General features: G+C 37.0%; 1 protein-coding gene and 1 long non-coding RNA gene across 4 annotated transcripts in view; one reads left to right on the top strand and one right to left on the bottom strand.

Moving 5' to 3' along the window:
• Positions 1–14,089, bottom strand: part of LOC139967547 (uncharacterized) — a 72,995-nt gene that overhangs the window by 40,820 nt on the left and 18,086 nt on the right. The window contains exon 1 of one of the 2 annotated variants that reach the window (XR_011793038.1): positions 1,732–4,562. The exons of the other annotated variant lie outside the window; for it this stretch is intronic. This is a non-coding gene — a long non-coding RNA (uncharacterized lncRNA). Of the gene's footprint in view, positions 1–1,731; positions 4,563–14,089 lie in introns of those variants that run through there. 2 annotated transcript variants of the gene reach the window in all.
• On the top strand, positions 963–9,070 carry LOC139967542 (uncharacterized). 2 transcript variants are annotated; one of them, XM_071971449.1, is made up of 6 exons: positions 963–1,140; positions 4,572–4,765; positions 5,421–5,489; positions 6,415–6,582; positions 7,690–7,758; positions 8,215–9,070. In XM_071971449.1, the coding sequence occupies exons 1-6, from the start codon at positions 1,041–1,043 to the stop codon at positions 8,419–8,421; spliced, it is 807 nt and encodes a 268-aa protein (XP_071827550.1). In that variant the 5' UTR covers positions 963–1,040; the 3' UTR covers positions 8,422–9,070. The 2 variants fall into 2 exon arrangements, with proteins under 2 accessions (XP_071827550.1, XP_071827549.1); XM_071971448.1 differs by having other exon boundaries at positions 965–1,140; positions 4,569–4,765.

Raw genomic sequence — 14,089 nt, 5'->3', positions numbered from 1 at the left:
TTTACAGAAACATTCTGGAAGAACCGATGGGAAAACATTCCATGGATAATAAGACTGTACTGAATTATACAGTTACTATTTTTTGTCTACCCCTGATTCATTGATAATCTAAGATATTATTAACTTCCCACAGTTTATATTTATTATATATATATATATATAGTGTTTACATTTATTACAGAAAAAAAATAATTTATTGTAGAAAGTATTCTCGGTGAGACTTTGATATTTTGTTTGTATCTCCGCAGAGAGGATATATATATATATATATATATATAGAAATGATATAGTTCTTTAATTTTAATGTTTGTATATGTACATACATAGTATGAGAAGTAGCCATTAGAACAACGCCATAAGAATAATTCCGATCAGGTATACTTGTTTAAAAAACAAAAGACTGTATTTGTTGGTACAAACGTCATGAAAATTTGTAAACCATTGAAATTATTAACTAGCTATGCATTATTTATTCTTGCTTAAATTTTCCTACATTCTTGATATCCTTTATATAAATAAACTGCAACTAACCTATAATAATGGCTCATTTAATTTCTTTATGTTTGCCTTAAAATGAGATTTTTTTTTTTTTAAATTTATTCGAAATCATTGACAACCAATGACAGGTATAGAAATTAAAATTAAAGACCTTGATTACTCCAAACAAATGATAGAATGGTTTGTTTATTCCGTCCTAGACTGTAAATGAACACTACTCGAGGCCGAATAATTTCTTTGATTCCCGTTTGTCCAATATACGGTAGGCTATATATGTAATGGCGCCCTTCATAAACATGACCTATACTTCTCACATTGGAATTTCCCCAAACTTTTTCTAGTAGCTTTCTTTCTTTAAGGACTCTGTTTGCACTCCAAAAAAGAAAATGCCCAGGGTAATAAAACCTGAATGTACTTTAACCCTCAACCAACTATAATAAACAGGTCTTTGTTGTTTGAAATACACACAAGGCGGCATGCTAGTAGTCATTCACTATGCATGTTTGTAGCGTGAGAAAAAAAGTTCCTGTAATTTTATTGGCATGGAGTGCTTAACCAAAGCATACAGGCACAGTGGTATATATCTGACCATTCCAAGTAACTTTACTATCGATGATCAGTATGTGACTATCATTCAAAATGGTGAGTTGAATCGCTTTCAGACTTCATCAGCAACAAAATGTTTACAAACAAGTATAGGCTATTTGAAAGATAATCAAGTTTGTCTGTCTGGTATCTGTGTGTCTACATATTTGCAGATTGTGGACTTTAAGAAGAAACTGCGCAACCGTCTATTACAACAACAACAACAAAAGCCATTCGTTTCATACTCTAACGAACACTGCTTAAGCTTTTCGTTAATTATATCCCCGTACTGTGGGTTAGGAAAATTAGGCTGTGTCTGTCAGGATATATATATTTGTGTTTTAAGTTTTTTCGTTGTCAAATCTTTAAATAACCTAATGACTATGTAGAGTAGCATATATACCTGTTTGACTATAGCACTGATATAACGGAATAGTTTTACACTGTTATAGTCTATCATGAATATAGCCTATCACCACTTAATAATAATAATAACGATACTAATAGTAACTAGTCTTATATAGCGCAGACTCCAACAAAAGACACTCCAACAAGAGTTGTTCAATTAAGGTGCTTTACGGGTGCTAAATGTACAAACACTAATAAGCCTATGAGTTGAGAGAAGAAAAAAAAAGAATAAACAATTACCTATTGTTTTGTCACGTCCTACATGTATAGATTCCTAGAAATGTTTGTTTACATATAGCTAACTGTACTCGCTATAGTGATGTAGTATATGTTGCCTGTTTACCTTCATAACCAACTGCTTGGAAAACTACACAGACCTTTAAGCCTGTAACCCTTCATCGCGTAAAACGCCGGGTTCCTCGTTATAGAATACGAACAAAAGGGGCAGCTTCTGATATCACTTGGCGTGATTTGCATACAATAGCGACGAGTTGACTGACTTCTAGGCTGTAAACGGCAGGTGACAAGTTCTTGGCAAAGCCCTAACTTTTTGAGGGTTCAGATAAACCACAATGTAACCGTTGGAATCAATGGCACATTTTAAATGCGGACTTCACCAAAGTCCTTGTTTGTTACCAAAGTACAAGCAATAGTGTCAGCTACAGCTAAATTGCACAAGCACATGCGTCGATGGTACGGACGCTTTTTGTAATCCAGGTCAACTTAATTAGATAAATTTAATTTATTCATAGTGAAGTATATATATACGTGGTATGAAGTACAACTTATTTGGACACTGCAGACGCGTTTATACAACACCGCAATACAAGTCGAGTTAGGTATACAGCCTATTGGAACACCCGAATAGCAAAATTAATACATTAGATATAATTCCTGAGTCGTCAGTGGTTTTAGTTCAATCTGCAAATCAAACTCGATTTACACAGTTTGAAATGAGAATTCATTATCATACGTAGTAAGTACTGCCTTATTAAGGCTGGGGAGTCTTATGGTTTCATTATGTACAGTATACTACGTCTGAATAAGATCGGGTAGGTCTATGTAAAATACAACCTTATCCATATAAAATACCTAATTGACTAAACCATGAAAGCATGGCCTCTGATGGTGATAGTGCCACGTAGAATGTCTCACTATAGGTCGCAGCTGTATCCTGACTGGATAACTGACACGTTGGTCATATACGTCAACTCTCTATACATATTACCTAGCAACACATATCCCATATTGGTCGTCAGTTATATACAGGCGTCTTTATACTTATTATATGTAGATACATTTTCTACGCTGCTCTCAGAATACATAAAGTGGTTGATTCGCCGCTTTTCGCTCCACATGCACTTACACTCGACATCCAAACCATATTCTTTTTGTTAATTACAATGATCGAAATATATGTTGTTGTTTTTTTTTTGCCTTTTCCTGAGTGAGGGGAAGGGGGGGGGGACACGGATTAGGCCTAATTGATATCGACTCCACATGGATTGTACATGACTAAAATTAGTTTTCCAAATGGACAGTTATGTCGTCAAAGTTGGTGTCAACTTAGGACGGCCGCCTATTGTTAGTCCCGACCAGCGGGCGGCGCAGCCTGTGGGTCCTTTACCTTACCCCTTATTCTGGAAGTGAAACCAAAGGAATGTATTTCGCGAATCGATGTTCTTTGGGGTCTGTCGATGATTAAGAAGTCCAGCAGGAGTCCCGTTCTGACCGTCCGACGATATCATTATATCCTCCGTTATATAGTATGTTACCGTTGTTGCGAAACAAATACACTTACATCTCACAACTATACATATATGCGTCCTTTCAAAACAACAAACAACCCTAACAGAATAAATACCACGTATCATCATTCCCCAGGTATAACATTCATATAGTTCATATAGTTAACGTGCGTTCTTGGAGTATTTAGGACTATAGCGTCACACATGATCAGGGTGCCATCGTTCTATATACCGTTGCCACAGCAACTTTTTTTTTTTATGATATAGATATTGTTGGGGACACTTAAGGACAAATGATATATAATAGGTATGCATACATGCTAGTCCTGTATTCATGGTAACGTTACACAAAAACGAGAAGAATATTATATATCGCCCTGCATGTATATGAATTACTTAAAGACAATAAGGATAGGACAAATCAAATCGCCTTTCATAAGTAGGCCTATTCTTACTTGTAAATTGGGCCAATGATTCTTTTGGAACCACATATAGACTAACTATACCTATACAGAGGCCTATACATCGTAAGTATACAGCAACTATAATACATAAGTCTGCACAATGATGTTATTACTCAATTGTTGTTGGTATATACTATCGTTGTCTGCATGGTAAAGATATGCTGTGTGTGTATGCAGTAAACTTGACTCCATGCCATGCAAACTACACCAATGACTTCCCTTCGCACAGACATGTATACAAACGGCCACGGTAATCAGAATTCTATGCAAAGTTCGAAAGTCCAGTTTGTATAGTGAACTCGACAAAATGTTCCCGATCTGTGCTTTGCGCGGCGTCTGCATTTGAATGATCACCGTCACTCATAATGGAACACATCCGAAACGTAACATTGCAAGAACACTAAAATGTAAATGTCAGTAATACCGCAACTTTACACCCTCTTCCATATTGGTACAGTCTGCATATGCTTATGTTATGCATATGTCTATGCCTATGTTCGTAACGATGACGCGGTCATCACAATGAAACATATTCCAAACGTAACATATCATGAACATTAAACTGCAAATTTCAGTAATACCGCAACTTTACACCGTCTTCTAGAATACTATATTCTGCATAGGCCTATGTTACAATAACGTTTGAACAATATCATTCTGACACTGTTGTAAATGAATAGTTGCTTACAATAATGTATTGATCAAATACGTGGTGGTGTCTTTGAAAATGTTCCACATTTGAACGTCAACAGCGTCGTTTACTCGTGAAGACATAGTATTTATTTTTATTATTTTGTTAGCGCGGATCTGGAATATTTACATTAACTTAACTTTTTATCCTTTATCCTTCCATTCCATGCAACAGCAGTTGTCAAGATGACAGTGTTTCCCGTAACCAGGGCCTTTCTGATAGCGGTTGTGTTACTATGTGTGGCATGTAAAAAGCAAAATGAAAATGATACCAAAGTATACCTTGATGACGTGAAAAATCAGTCCCGACAAATACAAGGATTGTATGAACAGGCCAACGACATGCAATTAGGTCTTGCACACCATCCTAAGGTAAGTTTACACACTTTAAATAACTCCAAGCTCTTTGAACATTCTCTTCAAGGTAACGGACTTTCTCCCAGGTAACGGGTTTGAGAAACAAAACACCAAACAAAAGATTATCATATTGATTTATTTCATTTTTGTAAAGAGAAAAATGATATCTTCAACGCTTTTCAATTTGACTGTACTTGAATTCAGATTTAAGAATTTAGATTATAAAGATGACGAAACTATGCGCACACAACATGAACAAATCCTGGTGCAAACAGGGCCGTATCACATACTCAATGAACACTACACGTGAAAGCAGTTCAGCAAAATGGCTTTAATCAGCTACCGTAGTAATAGGTAATCATACTATACTTGAAAGCACACGGTTACAATTTATTTATGATTAGCGCCACTAATTTCTTCGTTCCGCATAATAGTCTATAGCAATATTCAATTATGCATTATAGTTATAACGATCATATCATAGCTGATGTATCCTAAATTTCTTGATTCAGTAATGAGCTCTCGCACAGTCGTCAATGTTAACACTACACACTTACTGTTGATTTCATGTCGGCTCACCTATTTATTTAATCTATTTAATCCATAATTGTTACCTCACACGTTCATGTTATATATCTTCACGATATTTTCATCTTTTGTTTGATCTTAGATTCCTGCTCTGAAGAAATTGAATAATAAGAAAAAGCAGTATTTAAAGAAGAAACGAGGTCAAAAACGAGTGAGTAGCTACGTGATATATATATATATGATATTATATGATATATATATATATTTATGATATATGTAAGATATATATATCATATATATCAACATATATAAATATATATATACATATACACACGCTATTCCATTGCGTTGTATAACTCAGAGTTTCACGCACTCATTGAGTTGCCTGATGATCGCCGCATATATATATATATATATATATATATATATATATATATATATATATATATATATATATATATATATATATATATATATATATATATATATATATATATATATATATATATATATATACAAGGGCGTAGGAACCGGGGGGCTGGGGGGGCCCCAGCCCCCCCAGTGAAAAATGTGGAGGGGCGGAAGTATCATTCCGCCCCCCCGCTCCGCAAGTCAGAAAACCCCTTTTTCATTTCCAAATGAGAAAAAAATCTCATTTGGAGCACCAAATTGCATCTAAGGCCAGGTGAAAATACAAAATTAAGTTTACAAAATGGAGTGGGTGTTGAAGTGTGCTATATTGCACCAAATTGCATCTGAGGCCACCTGGAAATGCAAAAAATTCCAAAGGGGAGGGGGACACCCCCTCCCCTTAGACCCCTCCCCCAGGCCGGCCATCAGTCTTCAGCCCCCCCGCTCAAAAGTACCTTCCTACGCCACTGTATATATATATATATCTATATATATATATCTATCTATATCTATCTATATATATCTATATCTATATCTCTATATCTCTCTCTCTCTCTATATATATATAATTGTTCTTTACCCTAACGTAACCTTAACCCAAACCAATCCTTTCATGAAACAACTTTCACCGATTTAGTAGAAAAGTTATTTTACGCATATTCATTCAAGAAATTGAATGACAAGACACGAAGTAAATGACATATTTAATTCCATCTTTATTTCAGTGCATAGTATCGTATTCTTTAGGAAGCATCGCTCTGGCCACGCGTTATCTTGAGCTGTTTGGAGAGTTATCGTCAAGAATAAACAACGTTAATGTCTCCGAGGTGTATGATGAACTAAGGGAGTTTAACAGAACGTTCTTTAGGAAAGATGAAGAGGAAGGCTATCAGGTAAATATATTTTCTTATCAACATAATTAGCGTTAACTCGGCAGACAACTCCGAACGAGACCAGGTGGTCCCGTTGTGTAGATTATGTGGTTTCTGACAGGCACAACCCTCCCCCCTTCCAAGTGGTCGATACAAATTAAGGGCTGAGTAGCTCAGTAGTTGGTAGAGCACCGGACTGACAGGACACACCCCTTCCCCTCCCCTCTCCTTCCAAGGGGTCGATACAAATTCAAGGCTGGGTAGCTCAGTAGCTGGTAGAGCACTGAATCCATAACACGGCATTGATGGTGTCCATAGTGTAAAATTACCACTAGGTAATATACAAAAGGAGAAGAAAACTAATTATTACAATAAATACGTTCTTCCTAAAGATATCAATTATAGAATAGAAACCACACGTATCACGGTATTGTTCGAACAGGCGTGGTGGACGGTTAAACACACACTGAAATCTTAACCGTGCCTCCGAACGAAATTGGAGGATCAAATCAAGTTAAATTGGTCCTTAATGATTTTAACAAAGACTCAAAATCCCCATCATATGGTAAAACTTGAAGATGCATGAGAAAACACACATGTCACATGATTCACATCACCACCTTCCCACCCCCACCCCTTTTCCTCCTACTCTCGGAGACGGGGGAGACAACCTTCCTGTCTTAAATACCACGAACTGGATGGCACCCCTTTATTTCTTGTTTGCCGGGTTCGTTATCCAACAACTACCAACAATTTAGAAACGGAGATAAATAATATCAATAATCATGGCGGTTATGGGCATCTATAGGTTAGACACAATAATGACTTTCGTTAGCTGATAATACCCCAACACGTGTAAATTTCATTTTGCTATTGGTGGAGTATTCTGGTAGCATTTATAGTAATATCGTTAGAACGCGAACCTTTCTTTAGATCACAATCATCCATATCGACAACAAAATGGCTTACGAAGAATCGATCAAGTTATTGTTCTTTGTTTATTTGCAGTTTTGGCTGAGGTAGTTGCTTGTGGTTAATCATTTATGAACATTTCTTGGCTGCTGGAACCTTTTATTTATTTGTATTCAAATTTTATGTTTATCTGGTATCAATTTCAATTTGTTCCAGCTCGCATCATGTGCAGGACCAGTCGAAGACGAGGCAACATATCGCATAAAATGTCGAGGAAGCCAAAAAGTAAGTGTACAGTGTGTAACAATAATATAAGCTGCGTTTATATATAATTATATGCGATTAACATTACAAGAATATTAGTACCATGTACTGCGTGACCCATAATATCTCTGTCGCCATTTTGTCCATTTTATCATTCATTAATTCTATAGTAAACAGTGTTGTTACTGTTTATGTGGCGAATTTGTGCAAAATACGCCATTGTTTTCACGACCCAATTTAAAACTCACAAACGCTTGATGCGTCGTAGTCTATATAAAGCATATGCAATCTATATGAATATCACCTAACGACGGGCTGAGTCGGGCAGTGTATACAGGGGCCGAGTTTATGTACCACCTAGAGGACTGTACAACCATGGAATGCATTCCCACATACTATTTACTATAACAACCATGCTTTATCAATTACCATGTTATATGACATTTACGTTCAAACAATTGTTTCTGTCTCTACCAGAAAAAGTGCACGGATGAAATCATTTTCTGGTTTGGGCTATATCAGTGGCTGGACTATCTGAAAAGTCTGTATCGGGAAATCGAGGAGCTACCCATAAAACACTTGGTAAAAGTCTGCATGATGTCCAAAAGGGGCAAAAACCCCTGCGAAGAACCGGAGTCCACGACTGTCATAAGTAGAGCAACTGCAGAAGTTCAGGAATGTTGAATGAGTGCAATTTCAACCGTTTGTTTAATGTCATAATTTGTTTATTTATTTGTTATCTATTTATCATCAATAAGGGAAATCTCATCTGGTTTCTTTATTAATTTAACAGTTGGCATTTTGTATTGACATTTTTATCTGCACGGTTCACTTGCACCTAAGTGTTTGAATACGAAAACTTTAAAGTTTAACGTGAATTACTCAGTGATTGGAACAACCCTGTGTGAGTATACTAATTGACAGCTTCATACAACTGTTGAAAATAAATGTTTAACCTCTTTTAAATTATGGTTCATGAAATTTCTGGAAAAATGATACGATCATTAATATGTTTGTCCATTTGAAATGGTCATAGAGTAAAGCCTTTTGATTGAAGCCTTAGATTGAAATATTTTGAAGCATTTAGATTGAAGAATGTTAAACGAAACGATCCCTTTAACAAAAAAAGGAGCAAAAAATAAAAGGAAAGGCAAAATGATTTAATAAAAAAAAAGCAAGTTTGGCTAACAACGTCTTTCAATATCTTGCGAGACTCAGCCGTTTGGTCAACAAAGCCAAATCACATGGTCACCGGAATGGAATCTATTGTTACGTCCACACTACGTCCATTGGTATACAATATAAACCCATGCTTTCATATATGGACAAACGGCAGGCGCGTAGCCAGGAATTTGTCAAGGGAGGGGCGAAACTGTAGATTCGGCATTGCAAACTATCTAAGCGGAGCGCCACCATGGTTGGCGCGAAGCGTACAAGAAAATTTTGGCTGTAAATGCCTCCCAGATCGCTGGAAATGGCACTTCCCAGGCCTTGTAAGTTGCATTTTAGCATTTTCTCTTTTGAAAATACTAGCGATATCATAAAAACATTAAAAAAAAAATTTTTAAATTTGCTCAAGGGGGGGGGGGGGGCGGCTGCCCCCTTCGCCCCCCCCCCTTGGCTACGCGCCTGACAAACGGGATAAAAAATAAAACTCAAATCAGAAACAAAACCCTAAAATGACTTGAATGGATGCTATACTGTCCATTAGTGGACAGAATTAAAAATAAAAGTGGTCAATTACGCAGATACGGGAAATATTTCCATAATGCAGTAGTTGGAACGGACCTCTCTACCGACATTGTCTGATTTAATTACATCACACTGTCAGTCCTTTTTGGAAGTGAAAAAAATGAGTGAAGTTAATGGAGACGGTTAGCAGTGGATATATCCATGGCTGGGGTATGTGCCTTCGGAAACCAAAATTTCAAGTCTAGTGCATGGTGGCTATACCCTATTATTATGTCATTACATGTCAATTCCAGTTTAATTTTATTAGCCTTAGATAAAATATGAAATCATGATTTCTGTAGAAAATATCGCATAGCTGATTTCTGAAGTTGATATTACATAATTTTCCATCTTTATAATAATCATGATATTAAGATAGGCTAATGTGTACGGCTGCACACCATTGTGTAACTCAACAATGTTCTGTATATGCTGTAAATATGTAATATAATGTCAACATTGGCTGTATACAATAGCAGTTTAATTGCGTGTAACCGCGGGATTTTAAAATAATAGTGGATGGTGGACTTCTCCACAGGGCTGAGCTGATATATATAGATATCTATTTAATGAGTGTGCGATGTATGTGCAATACTCCTTATGTATAGTAAAGGTGAGGGAAATATGTTTTTTAGACGTTTTTAAGTTTGTAAGTGTTGCGCACATATGTTTCTAACAAATACATTGTTTGCCTATAAATCAACTACCATGTTAATGTGTTTTTTTTCTCTCTATGCAATGCTGTTACTGTTCTTTCTTTCTATGCCATGTTTGATTGATAACTGTGTAATCATTTACGTATACGATAAACAGGGAACTAGGTTCCAGCTATATACGTGAATGTGTCAGAAATTGCCCTCAAATTAGATCTCATAGTTCTAATAACGATTTACCGATAGTTCTCGTAGTTCTAATAACGAGTTACCGATATAGCTTATCATATAAAAATGGCCAACACTCATAGCCTCGTACAGGTCATGGCCTCGTGCCAGAAGCACGTGACACTACGTTTATTACTAAAATGCCTCATTTGTGACATGCTTGCTGTTAGGTTAGGAGCATGTGAGCTCTTATAGACTTACAGTAACGGTGTATCAAGCTTAGCCCCCCCCCCACAACCCGGCGCCCCTCCCTGTCATTCCAATAACGTTTATATACGGGTTTTACCTCTACACACGGAAGGTCGTAAGGGGACACGTCCCATAACGTCAACTCATATGAACATTCGACTTTACAAAGGTCCTTCTTGAAGACTACGAAGTATAAACATATTCAGTGATTTTGAAGTGTAGCTAATGTGTTTTTATGAACGCTTCTCTACCTTTAATGTAATGTAGCAGCGCTATTCTCACCAGGGCCGGATTTACCAATGGGCAACGTGGGCAGCTGCCCACGGGCCTCCACAACAAGGGGCCTCCACATACTTCATGAAAAAAATATATATAAGGGGAAATTTGAAGAAAAAAAATTAAATGTAGGCTGACAAATATCATCAATCAAAATCATACTGCGCGCGGCTTACGCCATGCATACGCTTGAAGTCATATTCAATTTTAATTGTATCTCTTTGTGAATGGTAGAAACAGCTAAGTGGTTGTTTTCCCGTTATTGCAAATCACACGTCGGCAGACAAACATGATTGGCCTAATATCCAAAGTCATCAATCTCAACGTCTATTTTCTTTAGAACTAGGTTAATGGTTTTGGTTGAAACATTTCAGTACACCCTTACAGTGCGCCTGTCATTACCTCCCGCTAGGTTTCAGACAGGTATTGCTAATTGATTCTTTTCATGTGCAATGATGAAACAACTGTCTTCTCACCCCCTCTACACACACATACACAGGCCCGTGCGCGTCTGGGCAGTTGGCAATTGGCATTAACATGTTCGTCATGAATCATGTTAGTCCAGTCCAGCTAAAAGCAAGTTTAGGCCCGGGGTGTGAGTTTTTTCGGTTTTCCGGGATAATTAGCATATGCAGACCGATCAAATTCTTGGAAATGGGACAACACCCCCTTTCTCCAGAACCCAATTTCTAGATAACTTTAGTCATTTTTGACGTCGGATTATGAAAGAAAATGCTCCACATCCCCTTATAATGGACCCTGACCTGATATTCTTATAACCCTAACCTTGATTTTGAAAACATTTTGCAGTTTCCAGAAAACCCAAATTGCCTAAACCGTCCTGAAAAATAGAAATAAAGCGCCCGAGCGTCGACGAAAATACTAGCCTCCTATCTCAAACAGGCCTACATACCGTAATGAAAATTCTTCAGAAATCACAAAATTTACTTCAGAAATCACAAAATACTGCACCATTTCGCATCCAAGAACCCTTAATTATTGGAAAAAATCCAATACCCCTGCCCTTACACACCTCCCCCAGGACGGCGATCACTGGAGGGGGGGGCCTCCACCACTGAAGGTTGCCCACGGGTCTCCACATGTCTAAATCCGGCCCTGATTCTCACCGCTTCCCTCATGAAGAGGATTCGCAACAATACTAACAACGTATTGCATAGGGTGGTTAGGCAAATGTATTTCCATGAACAAATTAGCACATGTTTTTCGTATTAAACTCTCGGAAACAAGAACATTTTGTACGGATACTTGTGAGCGAAGAATACAATAATCTTCAGTTTTAAGAAATACAAACACAACAAACAACCAATATGCACCCACAGACTATAGTGAACTAGTCAACGGCACAAAACTGAGCAATAATAACACTGATTAATGGACCCTATATCTATTGTGATCCGGTGTCTAGAGGAATGGAAGGTTTAGCCAGAAAATAACACAATGTCAATTTAGAGATAAAGCTGTCGTTTACGATCTCCCAAGCTATGTTGAATATCATGAATATAAATATATATATATATATATATATATATATATATATATGTATATATATATAGATATATATATATATATATATATATATATATATATATATGTAAGTCAAAAATTGCCATGCATCCATACCCGAAATTTCAACTTAAAAAAATATATATATATAAAGTTTTGCTGTAAAACAAGTTTGTCATGGAAGTAGATCTAGACTCGTTTCGGCTTAAAATAAATCATGAAAGCATGCATTATAAAAGGAGATCAAAGACTAGGCTCATGAATTTCTTGATTGGGGTATTTCACGGCCACTAGGTAAATATTGATGGTCATGACCATACTTGCATTGTTCATGTGAACACCAAACGGATTTGAATTTCAGTAGAGTAGGGGTTTCGGTGGAAAAAATGTCAATATAAGAATCAATTGTTAGCCATTCACACATATACTGGATATTTTGTCTTGTATCATCAAAATTTCATGAGAAAATTCACAAAAAATTACACTTCCATGTGTATCACAGAATAACAGTAAAGGACATATTGAAAATGATGATATCGAATGTTGTTTCTTATTTATGTGACATAGTGCAATTTTGATCATTATGGAGTAAGATGCTGGGGAACTTTCAATGTCTCTTCATAATCTGCTACCGAACATGTTTGGATTTTTGTTACGTCAATGAGTGGCCCTGTCCCCATCTTTTTTCCTTTTTTTGGGGGGGGGGGGGCTGGGTAGGTGGGGAAGCCTGGGTGGGTGGGGGAGGTAGGTATCAACTTACTATTGAATCCATTTGTCCTATATAAATGTAACCCTTTCAGAAATCAATTTCAATGATCTACGAACGAACAGATTGGAATTAAAACAAGAACTCCCAAGTTCTTTCTTCAGCAGTATATATTTATATATATATATAGGGCACGGAAAAGTTGCCACTCATGACTTTGACTTTGGTAGTCGGGCAGATTTCCCCTCTGTCCAAGCTTAGTACGCGACTGCTTTTAACTCTTCCAAAACGCTGTAAAGATTTCAGTTCTTTTGAATATCAAAAGTCTAAAATGGTTTCAAAGGCAGTGCACTCCTACCCCAAATATAAGATCCATAAATATACTGTACACCCTTAGTTTCAGTGGTGAATACAGCTTTTAGTAAAAGGAGGGTTCTCAGTGACTTTTAAAGAGGAGACCATCAGGAGACTGTCTGTTTTGTTAACTCTTGCTTTGCGCATGGTGGCCTTGGGTCCAGGGGCCTGCCCAGTTTCCCTGTAATAGAAGCTATATGGTTTAGTACAGATATTAGCACCATCCGTATATGACTCACCGCTATATATTCCCCTTTGATACCATGATGATCATGTACATGTACATGTTGTAACCTATACAACCATCATGTTAAATGACCTAATGATCATATAATTGACCTCTTTATCCTATTTTCTTTCCTCTTCCCCCATTCTTTTCTTTTCCTCCTTTCCCATTTGTTTGCCTTCCCCATTTTGCTTCTTCCTTTTTTCTTTTTCCCTTTTTTAGGGGGGGGGGGGGGTGGGGGACTCTCCAAACGCCCCTCCCACCTGGACATGCACCCGATATATATACAGAAATGAAAATGTATCTTCTTATTTGTTATTAGTGGGGTACAGAGGTGATAAAGCATTTCGAGCGTCAACTCTTGTCAAAGTGCAAAACAATTATAATTCCACCAAACAACTACCTGTAGTAAACTCAATTGCATGTCTTTGCTTAGGGGCAAGTTCAAAGCATTACAGTGTGACA

Source organism: Apostichopus japonicus, chromosome 5, assembly GCF_037975245.1.
Source record: "Apostichopus japonicus isolate 1M-3 chromosome 5, ASM3797524v1, whole genome shotgun sequence".
NCBI lineage: Eukaryota > Metazoa > Echinodermata > Holothuroidea > Aspidochirotida > Stichopodidae > Apostichopus > Apostichopus japonicus.
This window is presented reverse-complemented; position numbering and strand designations above follow the sequence as displayed.

Excerpts from the sequence above, each read along its gene's own strand:
- LOC139967542 (XM_071971448.1), top strand. The coding sequence starts at position 1,041 with ATGGAGTGCTTAACCAAAGCATACAGGCACAGTGGTATATATCTGACC. Across the intron at positions 6,583-7,689 it reads ATGAAGAGGAAGGCTATCAG|CTCGCATCATGTGCAGGACC; the intron begins GTAAATATATTT and ends AATTTGTTCCAG. Across the intron at positions 7,759-8,214 it reads AATGTCGAGGAAGCCAAAAA|AAAAAGTGCACGGATGAAAT; the intron begins GTAAGTGTACAG and ends TGTCTCTACCAG.